The sequence below is a fragment of the Apus apus genome, chromosome 25 (assembly GCF_020740795.1).
Source record: "Apus apus isolate bApuApu2 chromosome 25, bApuApu2.pri.cur, whole genome shotgun sequence".
Classification (NCBI taxonomy): Eukaryota; Metazoa; Chordata; class Aves; order Apodiformes; family Apodidae; genus Apus; species Apus apus.
The window spans coordinates 5,365,648-5,383,198 of record NC_067306.1 but is presented as its reverse complement, the minus strand read 5'-3'; the positions used below and the strand labels follow the sequence as shown (position 1 = coordinate 5,383,198).

Below are 17,551 nucleotides of genomic sequence, written 5' to 3'. Positions count from 1 at the left end.
ATTCTGCAAAACCTGACATTTTTTAACTCCACCCCAAGCAGACTGCTTTTTCCTCTCTGCTTTCTTCAAAAGAAACTATGCACCTCAACTCGCTGCCTTTAAACTTGACCCACCAGAAAACCAGTTACCTCAAAATCAGCAGAATCTCTGCTGTATCAGTTACTAAAAGAAAATAAAGCATCAGGAGCCCCTTGTACATTTTTCAAAGTTTCAGGCAACTTGCTCAGCAAACAAGTGAAAAACCTGCAAGTCAGACATGTTTTGCCTCAGGCATTAGCACAAAAGCATGAAAAGCCATCAAGGCAGACTGGAACGACTGCTCTGCAGTGGGAACACACCACAGGATCTGTTCTTGCTGCTGGGAGATGTTGAGCAACACTGTCCCCATTCTCAGAAATCTTCACTTTTTTGATCTTCAATCCCTACTGCAGCCATTGCAAAAGTGACAACAAAATGCACCAGGACAGGTTAGGAGCTCATCTGCTAGAGAGCAGCTCTGTGAAGTAGGACCTTGGAGTCCTGGCAGGCAACAACTCTTCATGCGACAACAATATGCCCTGGTGGCCAAGAAGGCCAATGGTATCTTGGGGTGCACTGGGAAGAGTGTGTCCTCCTGCAAGTTGAGGGAGGTTCTCCTGCCCCTCTGCTCAGCCTTGGTGAGATCTCCCTTGGAGTTTTGTGTCCAGTTCTGGGCTCCCCAGTTCCAGAGGGACAGAGATCAACTGGAGAGAGTCCAGTGGAGGCTACAAGGAGGATGAAGGGACTGGAACATCTGCCTGATGAGGAAAGGCTGAGAGATCTGGGACTCTTCAGACTAGAGAAGGGAAGGCTGAGAGGGGATCTAATGAATGTCTATAAATACATGAGGGCATCAAGAAGGCAGGACAAGCTCTTGTCACTTGTGCCCTGTGACAGGACAAGGGGCAATGGATTCCAACTGGAGCCCAGGAAGTGCCACCTCAATATGATGAAGAACTTCTTTCCTGTGAGGGTGACAGAGCCCTGGGACAGGCTGCCCAGAGAGGCTGTGGAGTCTCCTTCTCTGGAGACTTTCAAGACCTGTCTGGATGCCTTTCTGAGTGCCCTGCCCTAGTTTTGGTCCTGCTCTGGCAGGGGAGTTGGACTTGATGATCTCCATAGGTCCCTTTCAACCCCTGACATTCTGTGATCCTCTATCCATAGATCAGGATCCAAGGTCAACTCCCAAAAATCACATGTAAGACCAGAGCAACTACTAAGTAAGGTGGAACTTGGCTTTTCAACAGCTTAAAATCATTCGGTGTCTGACTCAGGGCAGTTCAAGGCCTTGTTCTTACAGCAACAGAGATGAGGCACAGGCACCTCACTGAGGTCTGGATTCATCCTGCAATAAAAGGGCCCCAGAGGGGAGCCCAATATCCCTCCATACTGATGGGGGTGCACCCAGTAGAGAGGTGCATGTCTTGGCCCACTGCCTTTCAGATGTAGGAGAACCCTAGACCTCACCTCTCTCCTACATGGATTTGATCTGAATAAAGGAAACAATCATGCAGAGAACTATGGGATCCCAAGAGGAGGTAGTTTTAAACTACTCCATTTTCAAGCATCAGGAGATTGATTGTTCTAACACAGTATTCATCTCCTGATGGGCACTGCATTATTGCATGGGCTACTGAAACTAACCAGAACATAAAAGAATTTTACGCAGACTCTGCTGCAAGCAAATGGAGTCTTAACATGCCAGTGAGGTCTCAAATTACAGAATTTCAGCAAATTTAACCAGCCCTTGGCAAGGGAAGTTGAAGGGACTCTGAATTCTCCTACAACCAAGTACTGGTAATGCTGAAGTGCCTCTCTTGGCCACCCACCAGCTGCTCACTCAGCCTGGGACTCTTGTATATTTTTATACATATGTTTTGGGGTATCAACAATTCTTCACATGTAATGGGAGAAAACACAATTCCTCAGGTTTACAAGTATAAACGTAACGTCACCGTTGACTGGAGCTGTTCCCAGTTCACACCAAGTGACATGGAATCGGGAATGCATCTGGGATTATATCAAACAAAGAGATTGTTCCCCTCTTTCCCCCATCAACTTTCATCAATTGGCAAAAGCCTCCAGTGTCCCAGAGAGCTGAGGGGATGGGGGCCTCTGGGAGCAGTGGAAGAGCATCCACCAGAGTGGTCGAGAGGATCTGGCTGAGCCAGTCGTTCGGTAACGCTGCACAAATTGTCCATCCAGCTTAGCGCGGGGATGCTGCCGTGGGCCTTCCCTTTGAGCTGATTGTCAGCTTTTCACAGGAACCAGCAGGGAAGCACATGTGAAACCTCTGTGAGGCTGGTGAGTGTTTCCATGCCTTGTGTGACTCTGCATGTAGATGAAGCAGCTTCGGCTTTCGGAGCTGCTGCTGCTTAGTTCTCAGAGAAGTCCTTTTCTCCCGCCCGGCTCCCTGCTGCGACAGCCCTTTTCAGGCTTTCTATCCCCCCCAGTCTCTTCTCCTGCACAACACAGAGAACCTTGATTGAAATAAAGACCCAAGAGAACATGGTTTATTTTCTCCTCTTCAATCCATTTCAGAAAAGCTTTTTAATTGGTTTGAAAAAAAATGCTAAACAAAATGCAATGTCTTTCAGTCTTCTTGAGCTAGTAGTAATAGATACCACTATTTAAGCATTGCTGGATGGAACTAGCAAGCACAAGCTGTGACTGGGAATTGAAAGCAAGCTCAGAGATGTTTCTACTTTCTTTAAAGTCTAACATGTTTACTCTCAAAACTTCTGCAAAGTACAAACAAGCCAGAAAGCCCAGAAAACCAGAAGCTTCAAGTATTTGCCCTTCTCACACAACATTAAGACAATGCAGCACAAACCAATTCATCAGAGACACACTCCTCAATGCATAATTAATAAGATTCCATCCCAGAAATGCTCCTCTTGCACACGAAGCCTACAGTAATTATAGGAAGCTGCTTGCACATCAAGTCTACTCTCTGCAAGGGATGTGACAACACGGTGTGAATACATAAACTGGGCCCCAGGGACAGGAGCAGCAGCCGCGACCCAAACTCACCCTCTGCTTCCTGCTCCCTCCTGGCCTGGGGTTTCATTTCGGCTGCTTCACCCTTCCCACTTCTGAGCTTTTTAAATCAGTTCTGTGTTTTGTGCCCCTCTGAGTAGTGAAAAGGTAAAGAGCACTGGAGAATAGGTATTGTCTCCCCATCATCTAGTCAACAACTTCCCTCAGCACAGGGAAATGCCTGGTATGTCCCAGGACACTCCATTTTTACAAGGAATGAACTTAAAAACATGGTCCAAATTCCACAGAAATTTCTGTTGGTTTGACTCATGGAGCAGGTTAGTACCACTTACGTACTCGTGTGCATCTAAAGCATGTATCTGCATCTCAAACTGCAACAAAACCCCTGAAACCAGCCCCTGCTTCCAAATAAATTGCTCCCCAAGGGACCTGCTCATCTCAGAGGGAACTTGGAAGGGCGCTGATTAACCAGCAGTGTTCTCTCCCTGCTGGGCTTCTCACTTGAGCTTAAAAACCCCAGGAGTCTCCATGTACAAACTCAATTTTTATCTTCACAGAAAACATTCACAGAAGAAAAGGCCTCTTCCTGGATGACTCTGCCTCTGACACACTGTTTTTTTTTAATGAAGAAGACACGACTGTCTCAGGGAACTCACACAAAACAAACGTGCCAGGAAGACCCTGCCACCAGAACTGCCAAAGTAAAGTCAGGCCAAAGGATCCCTTCAACCCAATGTCCTCATTTCCACAGTAGCTGACATTGAACACTCAGAAAAAAAGGAAAAAAAAAAAACCAAAACAACAACCCCACATCATCAATCAAACAGTGACATTTCCTCAGAAAACTCTCTACCTTCCAACAATTTATGGCTTAAGTCACCATAATAGTGGCTGTCAACCCAGTCTTCCAGCCTCAAGGGCATTTCAAACATTGCAAAGTACAAATCTCCAGCAACATGCAGAAACTTGGCAAATAGCTGAGAGCTTCCAGCCCTGCACCCTGCTCTCTGGGAGATGTGGGTGCCAACAAAAGTGCATCTCAGCAGCAAAACACGTTCAGAGGATGCAGTGACAAAATGGGCAATTTAGTATCTCAAGTTCCTTTAACAACTGAAACAAATCAAGTTCTATTTTCCCTGTTAGTTAATGGCAACAACCATTTCCTGGTGGAAATACTCAGCAATAGATCAATGATTGCATGAGATTGTGATGATCAAAGATGGTTGTGGTGCTGCACAGGCAGCCTCTCTGTTTCAGTGTGTGGCAACTGAATCCGAGTTTTATCTTAGAGACTTTCCATGGCATGGAAAGCTCACTAGGAAAAATAATCTTTGTTCTCCCAGGTTGAAAGTCACAAGGGGAACTTCAGGGTCTGTGGCATTACAAGTTTAAAGTTCTGGATTTGAAAGGTCTTTTCACAAAACTCTCCAAGGAAAACAACATTCACACAAATGTTACTATTTCCAGGATATTAAAAATTACCCAAAAAAATGAGTTCATCCAGGTTGTGCTTCTCTGCTTTTTCCTGACACCAACTTTCCAGGTTTTCCTGCTACTATGTAATTTATTCATGCAGATACTTTCACACACACAGCAGAATTCCACTGGAAGCCAGGAAAAATGGCAAAGAATAAAGAAGAGCCCCTGCCTGTTTGTGGCGCTCAGTGCCAGCTTCAGAAACATTATCACTTAGATCATAGAATCACAGAATCATCCTGGTTGGAAGGGACCTTGGAGATCATCAAGTCCAACCATAACCTACATCCACTAACCATAACCTAATCTACCCATTCAGTGCTTAACTCATGTCCCTCAGCTCCACATCTGTGTTTCTTTTCAGCACTTCCAGGGATGGTGACTCCCCCACCTCCCTGGGCAGCCTGTTCCAGTGTCCAACTACTCTCTGGGTAAAGCAATTCTTTCTAATATCCAGTCTAAATCTCCTGTGGTGCAGCTTCAGGCCATTTCCTCTCCTCAGATGTTCTTAAATGTCATCAAGCCAGAAAGTGCAAATACACAGGATCAGCAGGAGATACAAGATCTTAAGCTTTCCTCACTCACTGTAATTAACACCTGATAATTTCAAGTTAAGAATAAATTAAAACCCTGACATCGACTCTCATATATTACTCAGAAATTGATTCCTAATTCAGGAGGGAGCCCATGGTTGAGCCAGGGATTGATTTGGACTGAGCAGTTTCTCAGTTCATCAGCAAGCTGACAGCTTGCATGTTTCAGTTGTACATGGGGAAGGTTAAACTTGTTCCCTTAGTCAGTATTTCTAAGGCTAAATATAGAAGCTTCAGTCTTAAGTAATTAGATAATTAAAGCTGGATCCTTTGTGGTTATCCCAGAAATGTCTAACTAACAGCAGCAGGATGGGATTAACTGGACTGCATCAGAGACAGTGGCACTACCAGCACTGGCAGCTCTCACCAGGACTCAGAGCTCTCCACTGTCACAACTATCACAGGAAAAGGGCACCTCACCCCTCAAATACTTTCTTACCTGAGGAGGGGCCTTCTTTAGCAGCACAAGAAGGGCTTGCAACACCAGATTAGAGAACCGTGGTCCAATTGGGACATAATCTGAAAGGAAAAATGTATTTTAATGCCCACAAAGCAGATGCACATTTAAGCCACTTCACTGTGTCTAAAACAGGAAGTGGTTCCAGATCATTTCCAGTTCACAACATTTTAATATTGCAAATCATGGAATCATGGAACGGTTTGGGTTGGAAGGGACCTTAAAGATAATCTAGATCCAACCCCCATCCAACCTGCCCTTCAACACTGCCAGGGATGGGGCAGCCACAGCTTCCCTGGGCAGCCTGGGCCAGGCTCTCACCCCCCTCACAGCAAAGAATTTCCTCCTCATGTCTCACCTCAATCTCCCCTCTTCCAGTTTTAATCCACTAGCCCTTGTCCAATATTTCAGTATTTCTGCACAGCACATGATCTAGCTCACTCTCATCATCCTCACTCACCTAGAAGTCTCTCAATGTCATCCACAACAACACAGCTGAGCTGGGACTTGTATGCGTCATCGAAGATCTACAAAACAGCAAAATGACTCATTGTTAAACCTCAGCAACAAAACTACAACAGTCATGACAGGACCTGTTGATGTGCTCTACCTAAATACAGTAGTATTTGGAGGAATGAACAGAGAACAAAAGAGGTAAGTACCAAGAGACTAGAATCTACCTGCATTTAATAAAACACTGAGACTCAACAAATGCAAAGCTTGGGTTTGTTCACTTCTAAGTATCACAGAATGTCAAGGGTTGGAAGGGACCTCCAGAGATCACCAAGTCCAACCCCCCAGCCAGAGCAGGACCCAAACTAGGGCAGGGCACTCAGAAAGGCATCCAGACAGGTCTGGAAAGTTTCCATAGAAGGAGACTCCACAACCTCTCTGGGCAGCCTGTCCCAGGGCTCTGTCACCCTCACAGTCAATAAGATCTTCCTCATGTTGAGATGTTCCAGTTTGTGTCCATTGCCCCTTGTCCTATCATAGGGAACACTGAAAAGAGGTTGGCCTCTCCTTGACACCCACCCTTCAGATATTTAGACATTAATAAGATCTCCCTTCAGTCTTCTCTTCCCCAGACTAAACAGCCCCAGGTCTCTCAGCCTTTCCTCATCAGGCAGGTGTTCCAGTCCCTTCATCATCCTTGTAGCCTCCACTGGACTCTCTCCAGTCGATCTCTGTCCCTCTTGAACTGGGGAGCCCAGAACTGGACACAATAGTCCAGATGTAGTCTCACCAGAGCAGAGAGGGAGGAGAACCTCCCTCAACCTGCTGGCTACAATCTTCTTGATGCCCCAAATGACAGCATTGTCCTTCTTGGCCACAAGGGCACATTGCTTGTCCACCAGGACTCCAAGCTCTTTCTCCCTGGAGCTGCTTTCTAGCAGGCCGACCCCTAACCTGTACTGGTGCCTGGTGTTATCCCTGCCCACAGACCAGCTGCCCTGTGTTTCACCATAAGCAATGAACAAAACAGGCCACTATTCCTCTCATTCTTCCAAACTGGGGTCATACGGATCTAACCCCACACTCTGAAGCTTTTCCACCCAAGCCAGATATAGGCTACTTTTCCTAAGAACTTATTGCAGGGAGAGCCTACTCAGGTTCCAGCCTCCACATCACCCTTTATGGAGCAGCCAACCAGTGTCCTGCAAAGCTCTGGATGTCCACAGGTAGCAGCAGAAGGACATCAGCAGCACTGCAGGCTGACCTCCAGCACACACTGACCCAAGTCAAGTCCAAAAGGCTCCTTTTTGAATCTAAATTACAACCTGAACTTCCAGCCATGAGCACAGTGCTTCTCTTAGAACCTACACAGTCCTGCAGAGGTTCTGAGCTGGTGACATTTCAGTGTCCTTCAGCTAGAAAAGTAAGTGCTGAAATTGCTTCAATGAAATCCTTCCACCTGGCTACTTGAAATGATTGAAGATGTTCGACTTGTTTGCACTTCCCCTGCTCCCCAAGCTGTTAAAACTCTTGTTTAACCAAACGTTACCACCTCCAAACTGTTCCTAGTTCCATTCAAGCAGGATCTAGTCTTTCCAAGGGTAACCCTGAGCTCATCCTGCCTTCATCTCTGCAGGCAGAGCCCCAGACTTGCTCATCACAGATGTTTTGTTCCACTGTTAGTCATGACAACGTATCAGACCCAAATGACAGAGCCCTGGAATCTTCCCTGAGTCACTTCATGATGGTGCCACAAAAACATTCATTCAACTTTATAAATAAATAGATGCACAGGAATTTAGGACATACAGAGAGCAAAAAACAGTCAAAAGAATAATTCACTTTGCTGTCTACTAAAGAACACAGAATTGGGTTGTCATCAAACAAAAGAGTAGGACACAGAAGTACCTTCTTCATAGCTTGGCACTTGGCGGTTTCAGAAAATCCAATCATCTTATCAGGAGAACAGATCTTGATAAAGGGAAAGTTGGATTCTTCTGCTATTTTTGCTGCTAAAGCAGTCTTCCCACTGTGGGGGGGACCTGAAACAAAGGACACACAAGATAGAAAAACAGAAAGAAAACAGCTCTGCTAAGGCTCAGCATGGATGGTATTTCAGATGTGTTTCTCATCTCATCTGAAATGACCTTCTCTGCTCCTTGCAGAGGAACATGCTCCCTCCTGCTGCAACCACACCTCAGATGAAGGAAATTAATGCAACTATTTGAGCACGTGCAGACTGATTTGCCATGAACCCAACACATAAGAGGATGTTACATGTTTTGTAGGACTGGCCACTGCAGCAAAATTAGCATGTGTTTGTATTCTGAAAAAACTTCTGGAACTGCATTGATGCCCCTTTCCTGTGGCAAACAAGCAGCATGACCATGCCAGCTCAGTATCGAGAAAGAAGTTATTTGCTTGAATTCACAGCAGAATCTTCAAGCAGAGACCAAAGACTTACCTTAACCTCTTCACCCAGTACAAATCAATCTGGAGAGCAAGAAGCTGTTGCATACAAGCAACATGTTGGCTACAAGCACACAGAATTCTTCAGGGGATCTAGTCAAGGTTAATTCCAAAGTTACAGACCCCTGTGCAGCAGTGGGTTTGACTTCGGGAAAAGAAAGAGGGAAGTACTAAATAACTACTAATAATAACTAATTCTACTCCATTATCTATAACATAGATACTGGAACAGGTTTCCTAAGACTCTTCACAGCAACCAACAGTCTAGATAAAGGGCAACTCACCCCTGCCTAACAGCAGACACCTGAGTGTGCCCAGGTGAAGGGTTGTTGGAACTCAGCTAATTGCACTGACTCCAGTGCAATCACTCCAGTGACTTCAAAAATGTAGACATCTACCTCAGCTAGAGATGCTGGCACCGTAAAACACCCACATTTAGATTATTACCTGGGTACATTCACTTCTCTGTTGCTCCACAAACAGGATTTCTCCCAGGCCAAGAAGACAGTTTTAGTATCTAAAGCACTTTTCACCCAAGGACAATGCAAGAGCCCAATTCCGTCTTTCCTCCAATGTGTTTCTTTTTATACAATCACGGAATGGTGAAGGTTGAAAGGGACTTTAAAGACCATCAGGCTCCAACCTCCCTGCATGGGCAGGGACACCTCCCACCAGCCCAGGCTGCTCCAAGCCCCATCCAACCTGCCCTTCAACACTGCCAGGGAGGGGGCAGCCACAGCTCCTCTGGGCAACCTGTTCCAGTGCCTTCCTACCCTCAGGGTGAAGAATTTCTTCCTAATATCTAACCTAAATTTCCCCTCTTTCAGTTTAAAACCATTAGTCCCTGTCTTATCACTACACTCTCTGGAGAAAAGTCCCTCCCCAGCTTTCCTGGAGCCCCTTCAGGCACTGGAAGGTGCTTCAGGGTCTCCCTGGAGCCTTCTCTTCTCCAGGCTGAACACCCCCAACTCCCTCAGCCTACGTGCAGTTGCAGGATAAAACAAATGACCACTTGGGCAACATAGGAATAGCTTACAGAAGTAATTTGGGCTTTTTTATACATTTGCATTCCTTCCCTTTACCTTCCAGAAGAACGCTGACCAGAGGTGTGCGGTCACTGTTCTTAGTCTGCTGGACAAGCAGTTCCCCATCATCCAACACCCTTGTTACTGGATCACCCCACTTGATAATCCCATTCATGATGTAGCTTGCATAGTCTTCCTGGTTGGTTCCAAACGCCTGTATTAAGAGAGGGAGCATTTCTTTTTCCAAGAAATTTTGCATCACATCAGAAAAAATGGAAACAATCAAACATCTCCAAATTGACCAGGGCCAAGACTCTGGAAGATGCTCAAGTGAGACAGTCAGTCCTGGAAACCCCCTGAGGGGACTGAACACTCTTTGCACGTTTAGAAACATCTTTTCATGCACCCTCCAAACAAATCCTAATCAGTGCAAGTTGCCAATAGGTTCTGATCCACATGATTTAAAGCAAATTCTTAATATTGAGGCTTAAATCTCCTCCTCCTCAGCCCATGTCAAAACAATCATCCATCGACTGAAGCTGCCTGAAAGGGACAGTGTCCATACAACAAGGAGAAGAACTTCCAAGCTGCTCTCTTGATTTTTTTCTGTTCCTTTTGATGATTCATGCAACAAAAGGTACAGAAGAGAACCTTAGCACCACAGGCAGAAACAGACCTTCTTTCCTTGCTGCAACCCAGGACATGGTGTGTCAGCCCCCAGTGCCCCCCCTGATCCCAGGAGGGATTTGCTACTTCGTGTCATTGGCTGCACTGGTGACCTTACAGCAGCTGCAAGGTGCCTACTTACAGGTTTGATGTCATTCTCCAAAGATGCAAAGAAGTCTCCTCTTGTCACACGCAAACTCTCTGCCTTCTCCATATCCACTTCCACTTTGTTGCTGGCCTAATAAAGGCAATAAAGGACACTGAAGTACAGCAGCACCACACCTGCCAGCTCCCATCCACTGACCCCACCATGGGTTGGTCTGGGTCAGGAAGAAAAGGGCTGCAGAGCAAGACATTGGTTGGACATTTGCTGGTTAGCACTGAAGCAACCATGATCCTCAGGGAGCCACACCAATGCACCAGCCCCACCAAGTAATGAAGCAGCAGCTGTTCCACTCCAGTGGGTGGGAAGATGAAGAGTATGGCCATGAGCCCCCTTTCAGAGAAGTCACCCCAGCCAAGGACAGGGTGGGAGCTCTGCAGCTCTGCCTTGACTACAGAAACCAAGAGCCAGTGAGGCTCAGACTGGTGCCCAGTGTGAGACTGATCTCACCTACATTCACATTCCTAAAAGTTACTGGAGTTATGCAGGTTCCCTCCAGAGCAGGGCACTACTCTTTCCATTGTAGAGGCTGTAGAAAAAAATGTTACACTTTCTGGGTGCTGGATGGGAAGGGGATGAAGCTTCCTTCATTGTCTGACTTAAGAAGACAAACCAAAGTTTGGTTTAACCCACCTCTGAATCCACCCACACCACCTTCAGCAACTCAGCCAAAAATAAGAATTCTTTACACACCTCTCCTTCAGCTTTTAGTTTTTTCTTCACACTATCCACTTCCCTCTGTACAACAAAGTCTTGCATATAGGTACAGTGTAGATTTCTTTCTGCTTTGTCTTTATTTGCTTTAGTTCCATCAAAGCCATGAATCTTCTCAAAGCAGCATGTGGAATAGATCAGCTGGAGCTGGCTCAGCTCACTGGGTTCCTTTCTCATCGAAAAGCATCACCTTGCTGCCTTCTACCACTCCCAAACCATCACCTTGCTACCTTCTGCCAGTCCCAAACCATCCAGGAACTTCTCAAAGCTAATGACTGGAAGCAAACACACAGCAGAGCCAGCATCACTGCAACCTTGTCCTGTAAACTCTTCCTCAATCCCAACTAGAGGTATTACCAGGAAGTGGCCCAAAGCTGCTCATGGGGGAGCCACAGGAGGTTCTGAATTCTTGAATCACAGAATCACAGTCACCAAGGCTGGAAAAGACCTTTAAGTTCAAGTCCAGCCTATGACCTGACACCACCACATCTCCAGACCATGGCACTAAATGCCACCTCCAGCCTTTCCTTGAACACCTCCAGGGATGGTGCCTCCACCACTTCCCTGGGCAGTCCATTCCAACATCTGATCACCCTCTCCATAAGGAAGTGCTTCCTGATATCCAACCTAAACCTACCCTGGAGCAGCTTCAGGCCAGGCCCTCTCATCCTGTCACTGGTTGCCTGGGAGAAGAGCCTGACCCCACCTGGCCACAACCTCCCTTCAGGTGGTTGTAGAGTGAGAAGGTCCCCCCTGAGTCTCCTCTTCTCCAGGCTAAACAACCCCAGCTCCCTCAGCCTCTCCCTATAAGACTTTCCCTCTGGTCCCTTTACCAGCCTTGTTGTCTCCTCTGGACCTGTCCCAGCACCTCAAGATCCTTCTTGAAGTGAGGGGCCCAGAACTGCACCCAGGACTCGAGGTGAGGTCTCACCAGAGCTGTGTACAAGCCTTTGAAGCTGGAGACTTTATTCAAGTGGCTGCAGACCCTAAACCTGCTGCAGATCTACTGCTGAGCAGGGCTGCAGCTCTACTTCCTGGGAGTATCTGTAGATCTGTGAGCATCTTGATTGCCTTGAGCACCCATGAGGAATTAAATGGATTTGAAACAACTTTTCCACTCAACAGGACAGGAAAGCTGGCAGTTAGATACTGATCCTAGGGGTGCAGTCTGCTGAGGATCCTAAGGGGAGTGAGAGGTACCAGGATTAGGCACAGACTGGGCTTGATCTGGGAAGGGCAATTCATCCAACTGCCAAGTGGTAAGGCACAAACCTGGTTTTGAGTAGCACAGAGCTGAGGCAGGTCTTCATTCTTCTCCACCAAAGTGCAGCCTTGAAAGGCTTTTGGCAATTTCTGAATTTCCCAATCCTACCACACGATTTCCAGTGAAACACACCCAAGTCTTACACCACCTCCTGCTTCTACCTACAATGGCCCTACATGACCTGATAGCTCGGGGGGGGGAACTTGGGATTTCAAGGAGTTTCTTGGAAGGCACAGCAACCTCCTGTAAATAACCCTTACATCTCCAGCACCTTTGCCTAAGACCAAGGTGATGGACAAGTCAAGTTACTCTGACCCTCAAAGACGCATCTCAGAGACACTCTGTTGACCAGGATGATCTCCAAGAAATTGTGTGACTGAGCATGGAAAAAATCATCATGAAGATCATTACATTCTGCTTGTCTTGTAGAGCAGCCAACTCAGCCTCTAAAGTGGAGTCCAGACTGGCCAACAACCCTGTGCCAAAGAAGCAACTGTCACCAGAGAGTGGCTGAAGTCACAGAGCAACACCCACAGCAACATCCCCTGAGCACAGACACAGGATGCCAAAGAGATCCAACCAGGGGCTCTTTAGTACAGGCTGATCCCTCAACTGATTTGCAGAGGGAAGTGAAGGTACTTGAAACGCTATTATCTATTCCTGAAGTTGTTTGTACACTTAAAAACAGGGGGGGTTCCTTCTCCCCTACCCTTTCATGAGTCATCCATTTTAATTTTTAACACACACACTTCGAGAGATTATCAGAAGATTCTCAATGATTCAGAAGAATCCTATCCCTTGATGATCAATTCATGCTCCTGCTTCTCACAGGTGCTTCTGAAAACCAGGTCAGGTCTATGATGTATATTTTAAATATATAGCAGCAGAGAGCAACATACCTTAGTGCATCATTGGCCTGAAGGCACCTCCAGAAAAAACAATAAGATTATACAAAAAACCTACACCAGAGTGTTTGAAAGAAAAACAAAGTGTATCCACTTCCCGTTTGGAAAATCAATACCATTATTGTTGTTGTTGCTATTATTATTATTACTATCATTACTACTATTACTATTACCTTCATTATTAAGATGTCAATCACATACCAACCTAAAGCAGGGGACTGCTCTTTTGCATTTATGCATTGCCATTTTCTCTTCTCCCACTGTGACATTTTGGCCCAACAGGGTAATACAGCAAAACACTAACGGTCCCCAAACTCACCCAAAAAATTCAAGCCTTGAAAATATCAACTATATAGAAAAATTAATTATTTAAAGAAAATGTTTTGCTTGTGAGGGATGAAAATACCCCCAGAGGTGCTGATTATTTTTTTTTGAGGCAGAAGAGAAGAAAATGACAAACTGGTGATGTCTGAGGATTTTGCTAAGGGAAACAATTAGTAACTTTTCATGTATTATGGCTACACAAGGATAATTAACAGAAAGACCATTTTTCCTGTAGCAGTGTTCCCAAGAGATACAATCATCTAAGCAATTCATGATTAAATGAAAATATTATTTGCTTTCTTCAGATTCAAGGCTGAGCAGACATTTTACTTAGAAATACACCAGTGTTGTGGACCTGCTGGGAAAGGCTTTTCTCTGCAGTAACTCACAGCAGTTCTTGGCCACTGGAGCAAAGGGGCTGCACCTTTCTGCTTCCTTCTTCACCAACTCATCATCTCATATTTCAACACCACCAAATACTGTTTTGCATCGGGATTAATATAACCTGACATTTCATGGTCCTTAACTCCTTTCTAGTTAAAGATACACTGACCTCCCACTATCAGCAGGCATTGGGAAGGCAAGGCAATGCTCCTCAAGAATGGCAGGAGCTGAGAACATTTCATCTCTGTGGACACTGAGACAATTACCAGTGAGTTCCTCATTCCAAATGGAAGATGTTGCATGAACTGCTTCTGAATTTGACCAAGATCTTAACATTAGTGCCATCCTGGCGCACAAGGTTGCTTCCACAGCTAAAACACTTCTTCACACAGTGCACATCTCCTGTTCTTGACTTGGAGCAGGGCCCTGCTGGTAACATCTGCTGTTCTCTGAGGTCTTGTGGTAGGACAGGGTGAACAATCACTTCCCAGCCACTGATTCCTATTCATTCATTATTTCACATGCTTTTTCATAACCCTTCATTGTATTTGCTTCAGGCTGAGAAATCCTAACTATTCTTCCACTGAAAACCCTCCTACACCTCTGTCCTTCCTGACAGCCCTTCCATACCCTTGTCCTACTATAACCTTCTCCAGGTGGGTGTCCCAGAAAGGCACAGATTCAAATGCACCAGGGATTTTATCCATAACCACAGCTTCGCTTTTGCTCTGTGTCCTTCTCCTTGTAAATTATCATGTTGCATTTGCTGTTCTCCCTGGTAAGGGAGCTGATCTTTCAAGATCATTAAAACTCTATGAAGTTGACCCCAGCAACGGTCAGGTCAGTCCCTATCATGGCCTACACCTTTATGAATTCTCTCTCCCCAGTTTACACTTAAATTCACTGACTGCATCTTGTGCCTTCACATTATTTCAAATGCCTTCTGCAGTTTTCCACGGGTGGCCTCCATCTTCATGACCACAGCTTTGAGCTTGAAACCTCTCTTTCCCCCCTTCTACAGATCATTTATGAATACACTGATCCATCCAGCAGAGACTTCTCCTCTGACTGGCTGCTGTCAACTCCACCTCTTATCTCCTGGGTCCAATTCATAACCTGAGCAAAAGATTTTCAGTTTTTATCAAAATACACTAACAAATAATCCCCTTCCCTTCCCACTGAGCTATGCAGGAGCCACTTGGAGGGCAGGAGATGAAAGAGGTCATTCAGAACCATGTAAACAGCACAGTGAAAAGGTGATGTCCACGTGAGTTTCATCCCCAAGGCATGCCAAGGTGCCATGACCCATTTGGAAGCACGAAGAGACTCCAAACATGATTTTCCCTTTTTCTGCTGCAGTGAGAGATGACAGGACTGACCTTTATGTGTCTGTTCATAGCAGTAGACTGAGCAGCTCGGACTAAACCTTCTAACTCAGCACCACTGAAGTTTTTAGTCTCCACTGCCAGTTCTGAAATGTCCACATCTTCAGCCAGCAGCTGGTGCTCCCGCATCCGCACCGTGTGGATGTGGAGGATCTGAAACCGCCCCTTCTCGTCAGGCAGGCCTGGGGAGTGAAACAGCCCCAGTCATTCAGTGTCTCAGGGCAGCAAAGCCCTCCCTCTCCCCATGGTCCTACTCCCAAAGGCTCTTTCTCACCAAGAGCAACTCATCAAAGAATGACAGAAAGGGTTGGGTTGGAAGGGACCTTAAACATGACTGTGCAATTGCAGCCCACAGGGCCAACCACATCCAGGGCTATATCAAAAGAAGTGTGGCCAGCAGATCCAGAGAGGTGATTCTGCCCCTCTACTCTGCCCTGGTGGGACCTTACCTGAAGTGCTGTGTCCAAAAAGAAGCCCCAAAAGAAGAAAGATGTGGACCTGTTGGAATGCATCCAGAGGAGGCCATGAAAATGATCCAAGGGCTGGAGCAGCTCTGCTCTGGAGACAGGCTGGGAGAGTTGGGGTGTTCAGCCTGGAGAAGAGAAGGCTCCAGGGAGACCTTAGAGCACCTTCCAGTGTCCAGGGGTGTTGGAGCCAGATGACCTTTAGGGTCCCTTCCAATCCAAACTATTCTATGATTCTATGATCAGTTCAGCCCCTAAGCCACCCCAGTGAACTGGTCACACTATGGTCACATTTGCTTTCCTACTGCAACACACGTGAGCTTACACATTGCACCATGTCAGCCTGCTTACCTATCTCCATTTTGACCTCTAGTCTCCCTGGTCTCAGCAGAGCTTCATCAATCAGGTCAGGTCTGTTGGTCATTCCTAAAATCAAAGTTGAAAACAAAATAAGCTGTATCTGAGCTAACTGAGTGGGTCTCCAGCTCCCTAATACAGCCCACAGATCTATGCAGATACCTCACAGAGTCTCAAGAAACCAGACAAAAGATATTCCACTTCCAGAAATACTGGAAAAGTCATGTCCTGAAGTAGGGTTAGGGCAAGAGGGATCAAACCTGTACCCATGGCTGGATCTGCAGGGCTCCTGGCACCAGAACAACTAGAGAACACAGCTAGAGAAGCCCTACTACTTCACATGCCACCACATCAATGTGTATTGTTCCTTACAAGTTTCTTTCAACTATAAAACACATGATATCAAAAGCTAAAGGGAATTGTTGGAAGGAGCAATATCAGGTGATTACAGCATCATCTCCTTCCATCTGGTACTGCTCCAGACACCCCATTTGGATTGGACCAAACCCATCCCATCCCATAATTGAGCAAAACATCAGCAGTTTTCAGGCAGACCCCACAACAGAGAAACAAATAAGCAGCCTCCTACCAATCACCAGGATGTTATTGAGCTGCTCTACACCATCAATTTTAGACAGCAACTGGTTCACAACGGTGTCGTGGACTCCGGTGCTACCTGCCATGCTTCCTCTCTGCTTGCAGATTGCATCAATCTCATCAAAAATGATGATGTGCACTCCACTGTTTGCTCCCAGCTATTGGAGAGAAAAACATGTCAGAAACGCCACGTGGCACCATGGAAAGCAATCCAGGCAAAACAGCAGCTTCTCAACCCGCTCAGCCACGGAGATACAGAAGATGGGAACATCCACGTGGGTTTAGCACCACGTGTTGTGTATGAACCAGACCCCTCCCACAATAGCACCTTGTCCATCCAAACTGGGGTGGGTGGTGGGCTCTGCCCACAGACAGGGCTCCACAGCTGACATGGGGAAGAGGAGAAGAGTTTCAAGGAACAGGAACAAGAAAAGCACAAACCCAAGGCTGGAACACGAGCTCTGACAAAGGGTCACAGCACATGATGTCTGAGACAGCCCCCAAAAGGGAGAGGGGGGACCAGGTGCATCTGTGGAGGGATGCACCCAAGGTGGGAAATCCCCCAGGTACTGAAGTCAGCAAACACACAGCTTGCCAGGGTAGCTTTATTCTTAATATTTTTAAGGAGTCCATTCACCCCATGCCCATCAGGGACAGAACTGCTCCTTTCCAGGTTCACCCAAAGGTGAAGCAGTTGCAGCTGCTAAGAGAACAGGTTGCTTTTTGTGACTGTCTGATGAAGCTTTTTCCCTTCAAATTCCACCTCTAAAACATCTTTTGTGGACAGTGGAGACGACGTGAACACTGGGTAAATGTGCTGTCACTGGCAATCTGCCC

The 17,551-nt window shown here is 46.3% G+C and overlaps 1 protein-coding gene across 2 annotated transcripts in view; it reads right to left on the bottom strand.

Annotated features, from left to right (window-relative positions):
* The window catches only part of NSF (N-ethylmaleimide sensitive factor, vesicle fusing ATPase), an 88,154-nt gene that overhangs the window by 16,199 nt on the left and 54,404 nt on the right, over positions 1-17,551 (bottom strand). For both annotated transcript variants that reach the window (XM_051640367.1, XM_051640366.1), the window contains exons 10-17: positions 16,707-16,872; positions 16,112-16,186; positions 15,291-15,478; positions 10,300-10,395; positions 9,549-9,705; positions 7,906-8,039; positions 6,005-6,071; positions 5,527-5,606 (exon numbers count right to left, since the gene is read on the bottom strand). In XM_051640367.1, coding sequence (XP_051496327.1) covers positions 5,527-5,606; positions 6,005-6,071; positions 7,906-8,039; positions 9,549-9,705; positions 10,300-10,395; positions 15,291-15,478; positions 16,112-16,186; positions 16,707-16,872 — 963 coding nt within the window. The remainder of the gene's footprint in view (positions 1-5,526; positions 5,607-6,004; positions 6,072-7,905; positions 8,040-9,548; positions 9,706-10,299; positions 10,396-15,290; positions 15,479-16,111; positions 16,187-16,706; positions 16,873-17,551) is intronic.